The 17121-nt window shown below is 41.7% G+C and overlaps 1 protein-coding gene across 12 annotated transcripts in view; it reads right to left on the bottom strand.

Annotated features, from left to right (window-relative positions):
• The window catches only part of Mapk10 (mitogen-activated protein kinase 10), a 274012-nt gene that overhangs the window by 37237 nt on the left and 219654 nt on the right, over positions 1-17121 (bottom strand). For all 12 annotated transcript variants that reach the window (XM_075943979.1, XM_075943981.1, XM_075943972.1 and 9 more), the window contains 2 exons: positions 10531-10713; positions 6156-6280 (listed from right to left, as the gene is read on the bottom strand). In XM_075943979.1, coding sequence (XP_075800094.1) covers positions 6156-6280; positions 10531-10713 — 308 coding nt within the window. The remainder of the gene's footprint in view (positions 1-6155; positions 6281-10530; positions 10714-17121) is intronic.

Raw genomic sequence — 17121 nt, 5'->3', positions numbered from 1 at the left:
CCAGTACCCCTGTGTCATTGACTCTGGCTCCCATTGGACAGCCAGTACCCCTGTGTCATTGACTCTGGCTCCCATTGGACAGCCAGTACCCCTGAGTCATTGACTCTGGCTCCCATTGGACAGTCATACCCCTCTGTCATTGACTCTGGCTCCCATTGGACAGCCAGTACCCCTGAGTCATTGACTCTGGCTCCTATTGGATAGCCAGTACTTGTGTGTCATTGACTCTGGCTCCCATTGGATGGCCAGTACCTCTGTGTCATTGACTCTGGATCCCATTGGATGGCCAGTACCTCTGTGTCATGACTCTGGGCTCCCATTGAACAGCCAGTAGCCCGGTGTCATTGACTCTGGATCCCACTGGATAGCCAGTGCTCCTGGTGTCCAGTAAACTATCTCTTTGATCTGGGGTTAGGGGAACAGTCATATCTTTACTAATCTCTTGGTTGCTCCAAGGGTACCTGCTTTTGCCTTACACTCTGACACCATCCTTGCTTGACCACTGTTGAGTGCTCATCAGAGTTAAATGCCTCTCCAGCAGTGCTTGCCACTCCTGACTGCCCAGCTGGTCTTGATGGTCTCCTCTACATCATTTAATTGGTATAGTTGCATCCATTCTGACCCTTCCCTGGTACCAATCAACTGTAGTGCAATAAGCCTCTTGACTACAGGCTTCTGATTCTTTTTTAAATTCTTTCTAGTCCCATGTCTAGCTCTATTTTGCTTATTATATCATAGTTTGTGTTATGTAGCTGCTATGTCTATGTAGTTAGGTCTACGTAGCTGATTCTCAGTGTTGATATTTGCTGACCCACAGCACAAAACAGCTCTTTAAATGATCCTTTAGTCTCCATTATTGCTTCATTTTGTTGCTATTACAAGCACTGGGACCAACAATCACTTAAGGGGGGAAAGGGTTTATCTCAGTTTCCATGTTACAGTCGATCATGGAAGGAAGTGAGGGCAGGAACTGGAACATGAACTTCAAACTGAACCCATAAAGGACATTGCTTGCTGGTTTGTTTCCCAGGTTCATGCCTAGCTGGCTTTCTTGTAACATGAGACTACCTGCCCAAGGAATGATGCTACCTACAGAGGCCATCCTACATCCATTCAGAAACCAGACAATACTGCATAGACACACCTAGAGAGTATCTAATTCAGTGTAAGTAGAAACCAGACAATACTGCATAGACACACCTAGAGAGTATCTAATTCAGTGTAAGTAGAAACCAGACAATACTGCATAGACACACCTAGAGAGTATCTAACTCAGTGTAAGTAGAAACCAGACAATACTGCATAGACACACCTAGAGAGTATCTAACTCAGTGTAAGTAGAAACCAGACAATACTGCATAGACACACCTAGAGAGTATCTAACTCAGTGTAAGTAGTGTAGGACTGTTACATTTTCACACATCCCAGCTTCAGTTTCCAAATTAATCTTCAATTTGGGAAAAGAAAAAGCAAGCTCAGTGTGGTAGTTTTAAAGAAAACAGCCCTCAAAGAGAGTGTCACTATTAGGAAGTATGGCCTTGTTGGAAAATGTGTGTCACTGTTGGGGCAGGCTTTGAGGTCTCCTTTTCTCAAGCTTCCCTCTGTTTAGCCTCAAGAGGCCCGGTGTAATTTCCCGAGCCTAACTTGAGTTGGAGTGAGGCCTCATGTAACTTCCTGAGCCTAGCTAGAGTTCAGAGACCTGTCTCTGGCTACTTGACCTAGACCTGCCTCCACCCAGCCACCTCTAGCGTGGCAGAATATTATTGGCCCTTGTGCCTTGTCTTGGTCCATCTCGGGCTTCTTGACCCCATCTCAACCCTATATAAGTCTCTGCTTGATACCATTAAACGAAATCCTTCTTTGACAGACTCCTTACTCAGTGTGTTTCTCCCTGGTGCCCAGGGGGAGGGCTGAGTCACGACACTCACCATCCCTTTCAGCCCCAGTGAGAGTCCAGCGGCTCCAGCTCTGCCCCACTCTTTCTGCCAGAGAACCCAGCATCCCTCCTGATGTTTATCTGTACTCCCCCACCCTCCTACACTTTAATGTATAAGACCTACAGAAATCCTTAATAAGCTTCCTACCCTTGGCAATTTTCCCTGCCCTGAAGATTTCCACAAAACAATCGTGTTCCAAAAGAATAGTTTCTTAAGTCCCCTTCTTGCAGGTCCTGAGCTGTAGCTCACCATCTCCTCCTCAACTTATGGCTGATCCAGGTCCTCAAAGGATAAGTGCACAGGGATGCAACATAAAAGTTTCCCTCTGTCTAACAGAGTAGATAAACTCAAGAATTGGGTGATGTCCCTCCAACAAGACACAAGGAAGGTAGCACGATCATTGCCCAAAATCTGCTATGACAGATGTATAAAGATTATGTAATTTGCAGTCTGTTAGTTCAAAATAATCCACTTGACTCTTAACACCAGGCAATATAAGTGAGGGTATATATCAGCAGAAACAAAAAGACCAACATGTGAAGTGTGTCTGAAAACTCCTTCATTTTTTATAATCATCTCAAAACTTTGCAATCTCTTGCCCAGCAGGTCTTTTGTACTTGATATCTGTTCCTAATACCAAAAGATGGCAAAATATAGCATACAAATGTTATCATAGACATGGTGAAGGCAACCAGACCGGCAAGAAAATGCATGACCTTTGTGGCTGCCAAGCTCTGTACTGAGCACTTTACACCTCTCAGAGTCCTCTGACAGAGGTAGACACACACAGCAAGAGACTTTGCTAACGAAGGAGACTAAGCCGAGTACAGATGAGGACGCCACTAGCAAAGAGAAATGCAGGAATTTCAACCTTAAGTATTTCCCAGAACACAAGGGCCATGGAAAAACATGCACTTTGTGTAACAATATGTAATATGTGTGTCTTCATCTTTGAATGGCTACAGAGGAGATCTAGAACACCAGCGCCCCCCCCCCCAAAATGGGGCTAAAGAGATGGCTCAGAAGGGTAACAGCAATTGTTGCTCTTGCAGAGCACCAGACAAACAAGCAGGCAAACCACTCATAGGCATAATATGAAAATACATACATTTTAAAAGTCCTTTTGTGCATGTGTTGCTTTTATTGGTTAATGAATAAAACTGCTTTGTTCTATGGCAGGGCAGAATAGAGTAAGCTGCAAATTCCAAGCAGACAGAGGAGGAAAGAAGGAGGAGTCAGGAAGACTCCATGTAGCCACAGGAGGAAACAGACACCTGGGAACCTTACCAGTAAACCATGAGCCTCATGGTAAAATAAAAATAATAGAAATGGATTAATTCCAGATGTAAGAGCTAGCTAGGAATACTCTAGAGTCATTGTCCAGGCAGTGTTGTAACTAATACAGTTTCTGTGTGATTATTTCGGGTCTGGGCAGCCAGGAATGGACAAGCAGTCTCTGCCTACAAAATACCAGCCATACACTGATATAAGCATGGTCTTTTAGCTCTGTGTTGGATATGAGCTTTTGTCAGTTGCTCTGAATGTTATTTGAGAAATTATAATCCACAGAGCTGTCACTTCCAACTGTACTGCTACACAAGACAGGTGTGTTATTGAGCTTGGCATGCAAAATTTATAACTGACAACCTCATAGGAAGATGTTTAATATTTACTCAGAGGATGACAAAATATTTCTATTGTTTCCTTTTTGATTTTTGTATTTGGGAAATTATCACAAATGTGAGGTATCTTATACACTGATTAGTGGACCAGTGCATTAAATGTTGCTCTATTTCTTTCTGTTTTTCCAGAAACATTGTGTCCTCGAACAATTCCTCTTTCCTTTCATACAGGTTTTGCTGTTTTCTTCTCTTTACTTCCCAGCAATGATTCCTTTCCTTCTCATTGTCTTTCATCTTGTGTCAAATGTGCCTTGCCCCCATGACCCCACAATGAATCCTATTTTCCTACTGCTCATCTTCGAATGTCTTCTTTCCCTAGTGCCGTGTGTGCCACTTGGAAGCCATTTGAGTTTGGCGTTTTTTCACAATTCTTATCCATTTATCTGGATTACTGGGACACATCTGAGCTTATCTTGCATGCAGTCTTCCATCGCTAACATAAGGTGAATCAGTTTGGTGACACACCTCTGTAGAGAGTCGTCACTCTGTTTTAGAAACATCTTTACAGTAAGATGGGACTCTTATGTGCAAGGCAGAACGCATGGCTGACTGTTCTTCCAACACGCTTAGGATTTGTTTCTTGCTAGTTGTGACCTCGGCAATACACTTCAGAGAGTAACAAACTACTCTTGCCCTGGGGTCAGCGTTCACTGCAACGTTTGTAGGTGGAAGACAGTTTTACAGTTATGCAGCCAGTGACTTCGCTTGCTTGTTCTTCTCTGCCTTAGCTGGTTCCTTTACTAACTAAACCCTCAGGCTATACTGGATTCTTAAAATTTGCCCACCTTGTCTTCTTGCTATTTATGCCCTCTGATGACTATATTGAGAAAAGATCTAGGTATATTTTTTTCATCCTACAAAGGATAAACTGTTAGAAATAAATTTATCATTGATATTATCCTAATGTTCTGCTATAGATTCTAAGTAACTGTGTCTTTTATAGGCAGCATAATTACAAGTGAATTACAAACGCAGACTTTATGACTCTAATTAAACTGGAGGCCATGATCCATTAAAAACAGATTAAGCACACGAAATCAGTTGTAAGGAAAAATAAACATGACACAGGCTTAGAACTTTCAAAATAAATGATTAGCAATGTCAATTTATGTTTTGCTGACACGTTTACAGATGCCTGAAGCATTTTCTTTCATCAGAAATTTCTTGAATTTCATCAGAAAATTCATTCCTCTCCTTTTTTATTTTGTTCTACTTTGTGAATATCTTTAAAAGTTTTTAAGTATGAAAGACTGGAAGAGAATTTGGGTTTGGGTCTTAAGGATATAGACTAGTTTAAGGACAATGGAAGCTCAAACATATTTCAGTGAAAGGACTGTATTTTTTAAGAATCAAACCAAGTTACTAAAATAAATCTGAAATCAATTAAGACACCAATATCATGGTAAAACTGTTCAGGTAAACACAGTTTAGGAAAATGTCACACAAGATGATGAAGCTCCCTTTTTACTGCTGGGGGAGTCAGGGCTAGAATTTCCTAGAAACTTCTGAACACTAAACTTGCATCTCACATACAGAAAGAAGAGAAGAGTGGATGGGGTTGAACTGAGCACTCGTGGCTCCAGCAAACACTTAGAGAGCACAGAGGAGACTTGAGCAAAGCAAGTCTGTCTTTAAGCAAGAATGCCTTAAGACAGTGTTAGATGATACAGAGCAAATTCAACCACAAAGGCTGATGTACTGCACTGGTGATGCAAGCTAGCATCAGTGTTCAAATACTTTAAGAACATGTTGTCTCCTTCGGGGAAAGGCAATGTTGCTGATAGATGCAGTTGCAACTGATACAGAAAGAAAATTCCCATCAGGAGGTCTATAGAGCTCACACAAGCAGTATCTATGCAACAACCACCCACAGAGAAACAGGTAAAGATGTAAGAGCTAACTCACAGAGAAGGTAGTAGGTAGTTGAAAGTATTTTTAGAATAGTTAAGTTTCTAAGAGTTATCAACCTTATGTAGGTCCAAGACCAGAAACATACCATAGTGAATTATTTATAATCCACCTAACAATAAAGACCTGTTTGAAATATCTACTTTTTTATGTCTTGTTCATGCAGTTGCAAAGTCACTAGTGGTCCTAGGAAAACCTTTCTAACTGAATCCTTCTTAAGCACTGTGCTATGCCAATGTTGGTGCACTGTAAAGGAAACAGAAGCAAGGTATTTCTTAAAGTATTTGAACACTGATGCTAGCTTGCATCACCAGTGCAGTACATCAGCCTTTGTGGTTGAATTTGCTCTGTATCATCTAACACTGTCTTAAGGCATTCCCACCAACGTGAGTTCTTGTTTGCATCCAGAGAGGCTGACAGTTAATCACACTGGTGCAGAACTAATGTGAATTCAAATAGTGTCCAATCCAACCCCATTCACAGGAAGTCTTGGAAAGATACAAACTGTCAGGGGATCTGGTAAAGGCTCTTGATGTGGGAGTTACAGAAGGCCCGTGTGGGCTCATGGGCTGTGAGTTTTACTCTGTTTGCACCCGCTCACTGTGGGTGGTTTATGCCAATGTCTTACCGCCTCCACTTCTGCGGGGTCGTACCAAACGTTGATGTACGGGTGCTGTAAGGCATCGTCCACCGATATCCTCTTTGCCGGATCAATCACTAGCATCTTTGACAACAAATCCCTGGCTTGGCTGGCTGAAATGACAAATGAGAACGGCAATTCCTAATATTTTCATTTTGGCAACGGCGTTTATTGTTTTGGGAATAAAACAGCAAAGCAGCATCCTTTTAGTCACCAGAGAACTCCTTGTGGCTAAAAGAAGTGCAGCTTCTAATTTTCTTTGTCTCAAAGCCTAAAGTATCATTTTGAGAGTTCTGTGAGTGTTTGAATATTTGAGTTTAATTGTTCACTCAGAATTATAAATAGAATTTATGAGCTATGAAGTTGGAATAAGTGAAGAAACTTTCGTGGGTATTCTGTAAGGACGCTAGGGGGTGAGATAAAGAGCATGGGAAATGCAAAGTGCATGTTGCATCTGCAGAAACACATGCACAGCTCAGATACAGGGGTGGGGGAAGGACGTCAGTCCGTGTGCTTCCATGTTCTCGTACACAAAGTGGGATCAGCAGAATTCATAGCGTTCACACTGAACTTGCGAACCAGCATCGTTCAGATTTCTTAGATCTGGTAAAAACAATCTGCAGAGTGAAGGCGGTAAACCTCACCTCGTTTAACCACGACATTTTGTTGTAGTGTCCTGTGTTCATCAGACATTTAAGTAGGTGCAACCAGGTGGCTAGTGTCTAAAGGAAGTCCCATGCCACAGCTGATGGTAATGGACATCTCCATATGATATACAAGGCAGCAAGGTGAATTGAGTGGCTGGGCAGGGTGACATACATGTGACCGTGTCCCTGTGTGTGCAGTCTCACCAGCACATATGTGTTGGTGCACCTACGTGAATGTCAGAGCACAGCCTTGGATACTGTTCTTCAAGCGCTATTGAACCTCTTTTTTTTCTTTTGAGAAAGCATGGAACTTTGACTGACTGCCTCCACCTCCTCGACACTGGGATGACCAAGGCATACACAACTCAGTTTTTATGACATGGGTTCTGGGAATCCAACTCAGGTCCATACACTTGCACACAAGCATTTTCCACCTACTGAGCTGAAGGCCCAGGCCTGAGGCCAATATAATTTTTGGTCTCTAAAGCATGTGAAATTTTACATGAAGTACTTTCTTAACAAGAATAAGTAATACTTAATATTATCTTAATAATATCTTAAGCCAAGATTTTTACTCAAATATTCTCAAAATTTTAACAGTAAAATTACTCATTATGTTCCAAACACATAGTAAAACTTTCAATTCAAGAGAGAAAAACCTCAGCTGACTTAGGAATTTGTAATATTTCTTTTCTAATCAATGAGGGTGTCTAATAGTAAATGACATAAATATTGGAACTAAGTATGCTGATGTACAGGATAGTGTAGGAATTGGGAGACTTTTGCATATCCACAGATTTAGAGCTTTGGTACTTTTATTCTCTCTTTGAAGACATCAGATGCATTCTGTAACAGATTCAAGCGTTCGTTTGTAGTGTAATAAAATGTTTACATGTAAAATGTTTACAACATCAATTGTTTGTTATTAAGGGTTCAGATTAAGGCAACTTGGTTAAAGGTAAGAATTTAGTGATAGCATATTTAAATAAACAACATAAAAAGTTAGGAAATAGCCATTCTCATAGGTTACCACTGTGATTTCTCCCACTGTCTACTTTGGATGCAATTCAACTGTCTGACATTCTTTTTTACTTAACTTTGCTAACACAACAGCTAAGATGTAGGAAACTATTCTCACCTATATATCTTTGACTATTTCCTTTGGTTTTTATATTAATATGAAATTTTAATCATTAAAGGATATTTTATGTATATTGGCAATGTTTTTTCTGATGAATACTGTTTTCTTAATTGATTAGCATTCTTTTCAAAGAAAACTTTGAAGTTCACAAGAATCCCAGAAGTGCACGAAGACTTACATACTAATTCAAATTTTAAGATTATTTTATGACCAATGTTCTAATAGCCTTTGTTAAAAGGTCTTTTTGAGCTGAAGCCGATTTTATCCTCAGATTCATGTGTCCTGCAGACACCAGAGTCTGCTCTAAAGACCATCTGTATTTCTGATCTTAGAAAGGGCACGGGATGGGAAGGGAGTGACCTTTGCCAGCACCAGAGCATCTACCAGAAGCCATTGCCAGCACCATATGTGGTAAACAAAGGGAAAGTTTCCAATGCCGTGGCTTTCAACTTGCAAACATGCTGCTTTCCCAGAGTCACCACGAATTTTCCCTTGATCATTTGCATATTGTGATACTTCATTAGTGTTGCCCAGTCTTGTATTAGAATCATAACTATATTAAATAGCTAATAATTTACAAAACAATATAACTAAACTCTTATGAAGTTGGATTTACATCACGAAGCATGCTATTGTTAAGAGTTTGCTGTCATGGGTTCCTTTTTCCCTGTTGGCCTGTCAACTATCAGATTGAGAGGGCAAGAGGCAGAAGCAGTGACAGAAAGCTTTGTATACAGCCCATGAACACAAAAGGAGACAGCCCTCTGGGAGACAGACTTCAGTGAGTCAGCTCAACTTTATTCCAGTTGGGGGAGTCTGGGGACAAGCCCTCATTTGCATTAAGAGACATGCTCCATCACAAGGTTTTGTATGTGACAGTAGGGTCTTATCAAAATGGCTAAGTGCCATGTGGGTCTTCAGGGGAAGTGTGTTTGCGGGGAAGTGTGTCAAGGGTCACCGTTGAGATAACTCAGGCATGCTGGGTAAGGCTGGGTAGAGAGCAGTAAGCTCTGCTGAGGAGGGAGGCAATTTTCCTGGTGCTGAGCTAAGAGAAAGTCACCAGGCTAGGGTAGACTGTGACCTCCAGCAGCCAGCAGTGTCCTCCACCAGCTTGCCTGCAAGCATTTGTACTACGGGTACATAGCTTGAATAGCTCAGTGCGAATCTTGCTGTCTCCACAGGGTTAGACCATCGTTGTCTTCATGGGGTTGTTTCTGTCTGCTCTGGTGGTTTGTATAAGAATGTTCTCTATAGGCCCAAATATCTGATGCTGAGTCCTCAGAAGTGGCACTACTTGAGAAGGATTAGGAGGTGTGGTTTGTTGGAAGAAGTAGGGGTAGGCTTTATATGTTTCAAAAGGTCAAGCCAGGTCCTATCTAGCCTTTCCTCTTCCTGACGCCTATGGCTCACAGACTCCTCCAGCACCGTGTCCGAGTGCATGCTGCCATACTTTCTGCCATGAGGATAATGGACTGAACCTCTAGAACTATTAATCAGCCCCAATTAAATGTTTTCTTTTATAGGCGTTGTCATGGTCACGATGTCTCTGCACAGCTATAGAACAGTGACTGAGTCTACCACCACACCACCCTGAAGGTGCCCGATCTCGTCTGCTCTCGGCAGCTAAGCAGGGTCGGGTCTGGTGAGTACTTGGATGGGAGAACAGTGACTGAAATTCCTACTATCCTGATTAGCATTCTGAAGGCATTCATGCTGAGATATCCTTTAGGCAGTTCGTTCTCTGTATGGGTAGTGTTGGCAGCTTTGGAAATGTCACCCAGAGACTATGTAGACTATCTCGAATCCCTCACGAATAAATCTGGAAGTGATAATGAGATCCCGAACAACAAGGCACTGCATTTTAATTCCTCTGTTCCACTGATGTTTATCTCGGTTATTTAAATTAAACCTATACATCAAACCCATAGATAATTGCCTGCTCTGCACACTTGGGGTACACCCCCGCAAGCATGCATCTACCTTGTGTTTTGATAGTAAAATTTTTAATGCAAGATTGTATTATGTGTGGCAGTTATTAACTAGAGTCTGTTGAAAATGCTTAACAAAATATTAAGTCAATTAAACCTCTCCTAAATTCTTTACCATCATTAAAAAAATAAATCAGTAGTTAGCTGGTTGTCCAGCATCAAGTGAAGGCACAGAGGCAGAATCTGACTCCAGACAGACAGAAGGGACCAGACTTCAAAAGAAAGAAACGTGGAGGTAAAATCTAATCTATTACTCTGTAATTGAGAAATGGTGGTCAAACACTCCATAAAATATAAAGGTACTAAAGCACCTATGTCTATATCTACAAGAATTTACAGATAAAGATCTGTGTTAAAATTTTTTTCTAGGAAATAAAAAAAGATTGGAAGATATGTTTTCAAAGTAAAATACACTGACCTTTTAAATGTACATTTCAAAAAATTGGTTTCAAGATTCTAAATAACCCAGATAAAAGAGTTAACCAAGACAGATTATTGTCGGAATCACCTCCTCTTGCATCAATGCCTGTCAAGGGAAGACCTAACAGGTGCCTTTCTGTGGCTGGCAAGCTGGGCCTGGCGCTCACCTTTAAGTTTATTGTGCTCGGAGTCCGCTGGGAAGAGGGAATCAGGAAAGAGCTTTGGGAAGGTGAGTCCTGCATACTTGGGCCGATTCTCCACGTAGTTTCTGACTGTGGGCTGCAATTTCTTCATGAATTCTGGACACGGAGTTCCTAGTTGCTCAATGACTTTGTTCCACTGGTCAATATCTGGGGAGGAAATGGTTAAGGGAAAAGAAGTGCAGACCCGGGCAGTCACCTGTCACTGGGGCTGAGCCCTTCAGCATGGCTGGAATTTCACTAAGCAACACAGGACAAAGGGTGAAATCAAAGCTGACAGCCTGCCCATGAACGCTCTTGGAATTATAAGTCAATTTTTGGAAATTGTATGCTTTTAGAGAACTACTATTATTTAACAGAAGCAGAAATGGGAAGTGGTCTCTGCTTTATAAAAATAAAAATATTATTCAAATATAACATGGCAAAGTAGCACTTATATAATTGTGATTATGGTAAAATATACAAGGATAAATTGCAAGACATTCTTGTTCATAAGAATTCAAAGATTCAAATAATACACGAAAAACACCTTAATAAAATAAAATTTTAATAATCATGTGATTTAGAATTAAAATTACCTCATTTCATTATAGGATTTTATCCTAAGGTTACCTCAGTCATTTTTATTTTTAGAATAGTAAGCATACAAATACTTTAAATAATATTTATTTATGTTTTCCCTAAATTGCCTTTAAGATATTTTTGTTCCTTTTCTAAAAATGAGGAAATCTCACTGACAATGTTTTCTGCGTATAATCATCACATCTGGGGTCATCGTGCTAACACTGTTTGCCCGTGTATATTTGTGGGATACATTGCAAAGTTTTGATGCGCATATACATTTGCAAACTGCTCAAGTGTCTGTCTTTTCAAATTTGTATTATGCATTCATGACATTTACATCTTTTTCTGGAAGGCTGTGTGAAACATGCAGGACTTTTGTGTCACTGCAGCCAGCCTGTCTACCGTTGTCCCTCTGTCTGTCACGGTCCCTCTGTCTGTCACGGTCCCTCTGTCTGTCACTGTCTGTCACAGTCCCTCTGTCTGTCACGGTCCCTCTGTCTCTCACGGTCCCTCTGTCTGTCACGGTCCCTCTGTCTGTCACGGTCCCTCTGTCTACCTGTAATTAGCACTGAGTGATCAACGCACAGCCCTTCCCTACACCCCTCCCAACCTCTTGTAACTGAGTGGTTCAGATTTTCTTCTCGTTTCTCATTAGTGTCTGATGTGTCAGACCTTCGAGAACGATAGACAGGGCAGGCTCTAAAGGATCCGCTAAAAGCAGCTGATTTCAAACAGGATTGAGTCTTGCAGATTTGCACTAATTCCATCTCCAGCTACCTTTATTCTTGTACAACCCCACCCTTTCGCTGTCATTTCCTTCCTACTACAGTAACACGAGGCCCTTCAAAGACCTTTAACATAATGCTAACTAATTAAGGTTTGTAAGGCCCTTCCTTTTTGCTATTCAAGAGTTGAACCAAAAAGTCTGGCCTGGTAAAAGAAGAAACCGTATTTAACATAAATATAAACTGCAAATGGTAGGCAGGCATTCAAACAAAGTTAAAAGCAACTTAACTGCAAATTTCTACCTCCCTTACAACCTGGATGAATAACAGTTGTTACAATAGAAACTACAAATTGCCGTGGCCTGTCTGGAAATGGGATGCAGCTGGAAGGGTGGAGGTGCATTCCCTAGCATGGAAAGAGCAAGAATGAACCAAGTGCAAACGTCAGTGACACTCCAGTGGCCATTGTGGGTGTCCCAGAGTACAGATGGGAACGGAAATAAAGAAATTCACTATGCAGGATTGCTTAGTCACGCTCCTGCAAAAACTCATGCTATAGTCTATGGCTATAGATAACAGGATAGATGATAGGTAGTTAGGGAGATAGATACATGACAGACAGACAGACAGATGGGTGGATGACAGATCTCAGTACCTAGAACAGTGTTCATGGAGTTTAAAGCTCAGTTATCACTATAAACATGAAAACAGACTTTCTCTGCTGTGACTGAGTTACCACACCATGCCAGGCTGTCATTGACTCATGACTCAACCTTGCTCTGAATTCTAAAGAGTAAGGATTAATACCATGTTTAAAGGAGGCCAAGTTTCTAGATTTTCTACAAAGAAGTCATTTTAACAAGTTTGGTAAAATATCATCAACCCATTATTTTATTCTAATTTCGTTCAACTAGAGTCATGAACGTATTCAATAAAAATCTCCAACACAGAACTGTGTCTTTTAATTTATTTGTTAATGCTTCTTTGCAGGATTTTTTTGTAGCTCTGTTCAGCTTCAGACTTGTAGAGTGGCTCTCAAGCCCGACACCCTTCCTGTCTCTTCCTGGTAAGTGCTGGGATTCTAAGTGGCTGTACCCTGCCCATAACTTAGTGCATCCAAAGAAGCAGCCCTCAGACAATTCTATGGGATTTTTGATAAAAAAAAAAATTTAAGGCGAGTCACATATCCTGGAATTCAAAATTAATTTGAGTCTCTAACAGCACTGGGCAAGCTTTCCTACCCTAGAGCGTTTTTAAATGAACCATCATTCAGGACCTAGAGAAACCAGAACAATCAAAACTGTGTCAGCGAGGTTGTTAAACAGTCTTGCAACAAATTCTGATCGCAACCCTCTTTAAGACAGAGTGCCTTCACTCAACACACTCCTTTCAAGCCCTTTCCTTCTACAAATGTCTGGGTGTCTGGACAAAAAGGATGTGCTTTCCTCGTGTTCAAGTCAGTGTTTGTGAAGAAAATAGGCGTCTGGAGCTAATGTGATATGAGGAGCTGACTCACGTTGGTCTGAAGTTCGTGATGTGATTTACCAGGGGCCGTGTCCCTCCCAGAGCATCTTCAGTGTGATTGTCTCGGTCTTTACCAGGGACATGTCCTCTGGTACCTCGTGGCCTTTGCTACCTCGATTTGTACTTTTAAATATAAAAGAATGTACTGGTATAAGATGCTGGCATCATATGATGTATCCTTTATAAATTAATGGTTAATATCATTTGATAAAGGCACAGTGTTGAGGCATTTGTATGCTATGCAGAAGAAGGAAGTGAATATTCTAGTCTCATCCTGCACAGCAAATGAAGAGTAGTAAATGCATGTACTTCTATATCAGATCTGTCATTTCAGAAAATGCCACCCTGAGATAAATTATCTAAGGCCTTGGATATTAACGGGAAAATGACACTTAATAAAAATTATGACAGCAAATTTCCTCATCTAATTCTAAATTCACTGCAGATTAAATAGAGTGGCATTGCAAATCCTTTGCTCTTGGGAGTAAATGAGATCCTTTGCAAAGGTGACTGGTCGCTACTAAGGACTTTCCTGAGTGGTACCATCCTAGGGAAATGAAGCAGAGTACACTTAAGGGATGAGGGATGAGCCGCTGGATCACAAGGCTGCCAGCTTTTCTGGCAGGCTGAGAACTCAGACTCTAAGTGCTACTTAGTGTCCCAGATTGGAGAACTTTCTAAGGCACATTCCCTGATGAATGGACGGATGTAAAATACCTTCTGCTTTCTGGTTATTTGGGTTATAATTGTGAATGAAATGTATGCTCTGCCATTTCTGCCTTCAGAAGACGCTTAAAGAGCTTTCTGGGAGCCGGGGAGTGGTGGTGCATGCCTTTACTCCCAGTACTCAGGAGGCAGAAGCAGGCAAATCTCTGCGAGTTCAAGGCCAGCCTGGTCTACAGAGCAAGTTCTGGACAGGGAAATTCTGTCTCAAAAAGCCAAAAAAAAAAAAAAAAAACAACTCTATGGTGATTTTTCCCTGCCATGCAGTTTGAATTACTCTTTTGTTTTCTTCTGTCTTTGATTATTCTGTTACTACACATGGTGTTTCTAGAGTTGATATTGACATGCCTAATGATTTGCTATCTTAGACGTGCTATTCAGTAGTCAGTGTGAAAATGCTAAAGCCTCCATTAACAACTTCAAAATCACCAACATTTCTCTCCCAATTCTTTGCTCATCTACTAAAGAAGGCATTGCCACCTGCAATATCTATCCTGGAAAGTTCCAGAAGATGCCATTTTATCTCTAACTAGCCACTGCATAGGCGTGGTGCTGGGTATGGCTTGGTTCAGCTCTGGAGGACAGAATGTCAGCTGATACGGTCTCCAGGGGAAGTGAAATGACAGGAGAACCCATGTGCTGTGAATTCAGTATCATGCTATGAAACCATGTTCACACACTCAAATATTCACACTGTTGAAAATTTACAAAAACTCCCTGCAACCCCAACACATACCACTTAACTTAGGGTTCAAAGGCTTAGGTCTGCACTGATTATCACAGAGACACACGGGTGATAACTGATACCCAGTAGTCCTGCAGCTGCATTTACGGAAATACTAACCAGGAATATTCCAACACTCTCCAGTGAGTTACTAAACCACTATGAGAAGGTTTGGCTGTGCTTCTGAGTTCATGGTGCAGGACATAATGTAGGACCCAGCCATGACAAGTTCAACAGAGGCCTGAGTCTCAGTAGTTTACCCTGGTTCCAAGAAAGACCACAAACTGAGACTACCCAGGCATCACCCAGGAACAGACCCTCCAAAGGAAATTCCTAATGTTCCAAACATTGTAGATAGGACCACCTGCCAGCACACATGCATTGCTTTTCACCAGGACACCCCTAGACAAATGTCAGCCACTCAGGGGTCCTGAACCTTAGAAATCCCTCATCCCCATCTTTGCTACTACAAAACCCTGACTCTCAACTGAATTCGGGCCTCTCCACTTACTCCAATATGTTGGACACACAAAAAGACCGAGTTTGCAAACTTATGTGAGAATAAAGGCTCTCTACTTTTACATACAGGACTCAGTCTCCTTGTTGGTTTTTGGGGGACTCCGTGATCTGGGCACAACACGTAACAGGTTCCAATTCTTGAAAAGATCACCCAATAGCTCTCAGTCACGGCACACTTAGCAGGCCAATTCTCTGGAAATAAGTCAGAGAAAGGAAAAGTCCTAGGCTTTCTCTCTCTCACACGCCACTATCTTGAAAATGGGGATGCGACCGTCAGGACTCCTGAGCTCCTGTGGAGGGAAGACTGGTCCAGAGGAGGAAGAGAACAGAGGCTGCATTGTCCATGAGGCCAGCTGAGGACAGTACAGGCGGCTCCCTCACACCACACAGTGAGCCCAGCGTGTTTAGTAACTATATCTCTCCATAATAACATTCGATCTTGAAAGCACTTTTACATATGAGGACACTGATTAAGATCAGGGTAGACACACACACACTCACATACACACGATCGTCTCCTATAATGTTGGTGGTGTTTGAGTTGTTTTATTCCTCTAAAAACATTTTAGTTTGGACCCGGGGATGCAGCTCAGGGGTAAATGATTTGCATGGTGTGTGCGAGGCTTTGTAAGGGGAGAACACAGTTTTCATTTGGGAATATTTTTTCTGTCTCAAAAATAATTTTCTGGTAACATAAAACATGAAGAAATGTTTAAGACACAGTTCATTAACAGCACATTCCTGAGGAGCGAACACAGGAGGTAGTATGGTCAGCCAGGGCGGACAATCTTGAGCCTGACACAGTGGCTCCGTGAGGATGGACCTCTGGGGCCTGCTGTCGGACATGCGATGCTTGTGGTTTTCACTATCACTGTTTTTTCTTATAAATCTATTATTGTAACGGCTCTTTACAAATCAAAAGCAGACAAGAGTTACATTTTCTAAAGTGTATTAATATACGTGGCAGAAGCAACGTTTTTTAAGCTGCTGGAGCTTCACCTGGACAGGCTCTTTAGGAGACCGTTTGTAACCTCCCCTGGCAGCATTCATTCTCTGATGGGAATGGCAGAGTCCTCCGGGTGCAGCGCTCTGGCTTCACAAACGAAGGTCTATCTTATCTGCATGTGGCTGCAGGTTTGGCATCCATATTTAGAGGTGAGGAAGCTCAAAGCCCCGTTCACATCTGTGACATCATTAAGGCCATAGTTTCACTGACCACACTGACTCTATCTAAGGTATGCGGCAGGACACTGTGCTCCATCCTGGGACACTTCTCTGGAAGGCCACATTCATTTCTGGGTGTGACTGTGTACGCCGTATTTTTAACAGGGGACAATCAAATTTCTGTGAGGTCAGGAAAACAGAGGTTGGGCAATCGTTCAAGTGTAGAGCTTACCTAGTGTGCACAGGCCCTGGGTCAATCCCTCGCACCATATAAACCATGCAGTGTGGGGCATACCTGTGAGCTGAGCCCTTGGGAAGTAGAAACAGGAGGATCAGATGTCCATGCTGAATTTGAACTGAACAATGAGTTCAAGGCCAGCCTGGGTTACACGTGACCCTGTTGAAAAGTACATGCCAAATGACATTGGTAAAGATTTTTATATTTAAACTTAAGGAGGAAGACAATCTCCAGCTTCCAGCCTAGCATAACAATTGTATCAAATAAATATCCAGAGTTAAGCCCTGAAAGCATACATACAAGTAACATTATACAGACTACTGCAGGTTGTATGGATGTATTTGTGTGTGTGTGTGTGTGTGTGTGTGTGTGTGTGT

The sequence above is a fragment of the Microtus pennsylvanicus genome, chromosome 12 (assembly GCF_037038515.1).
Source record: "Microtus pennsylvanicus isolate mMicPen1 chromosome 12, mMicPen1.hap1, whole genome shotgun sequence".
Lineage (NCBI taxonomy): Eukaryota > Metazoa > Chordata > Mammalia > Rodentia > Cricetidae > Microtus > Microtus pennsylvanicus.
This window is presented reverse-complemented; position numbering and strand designations above follow the sequence as displayed.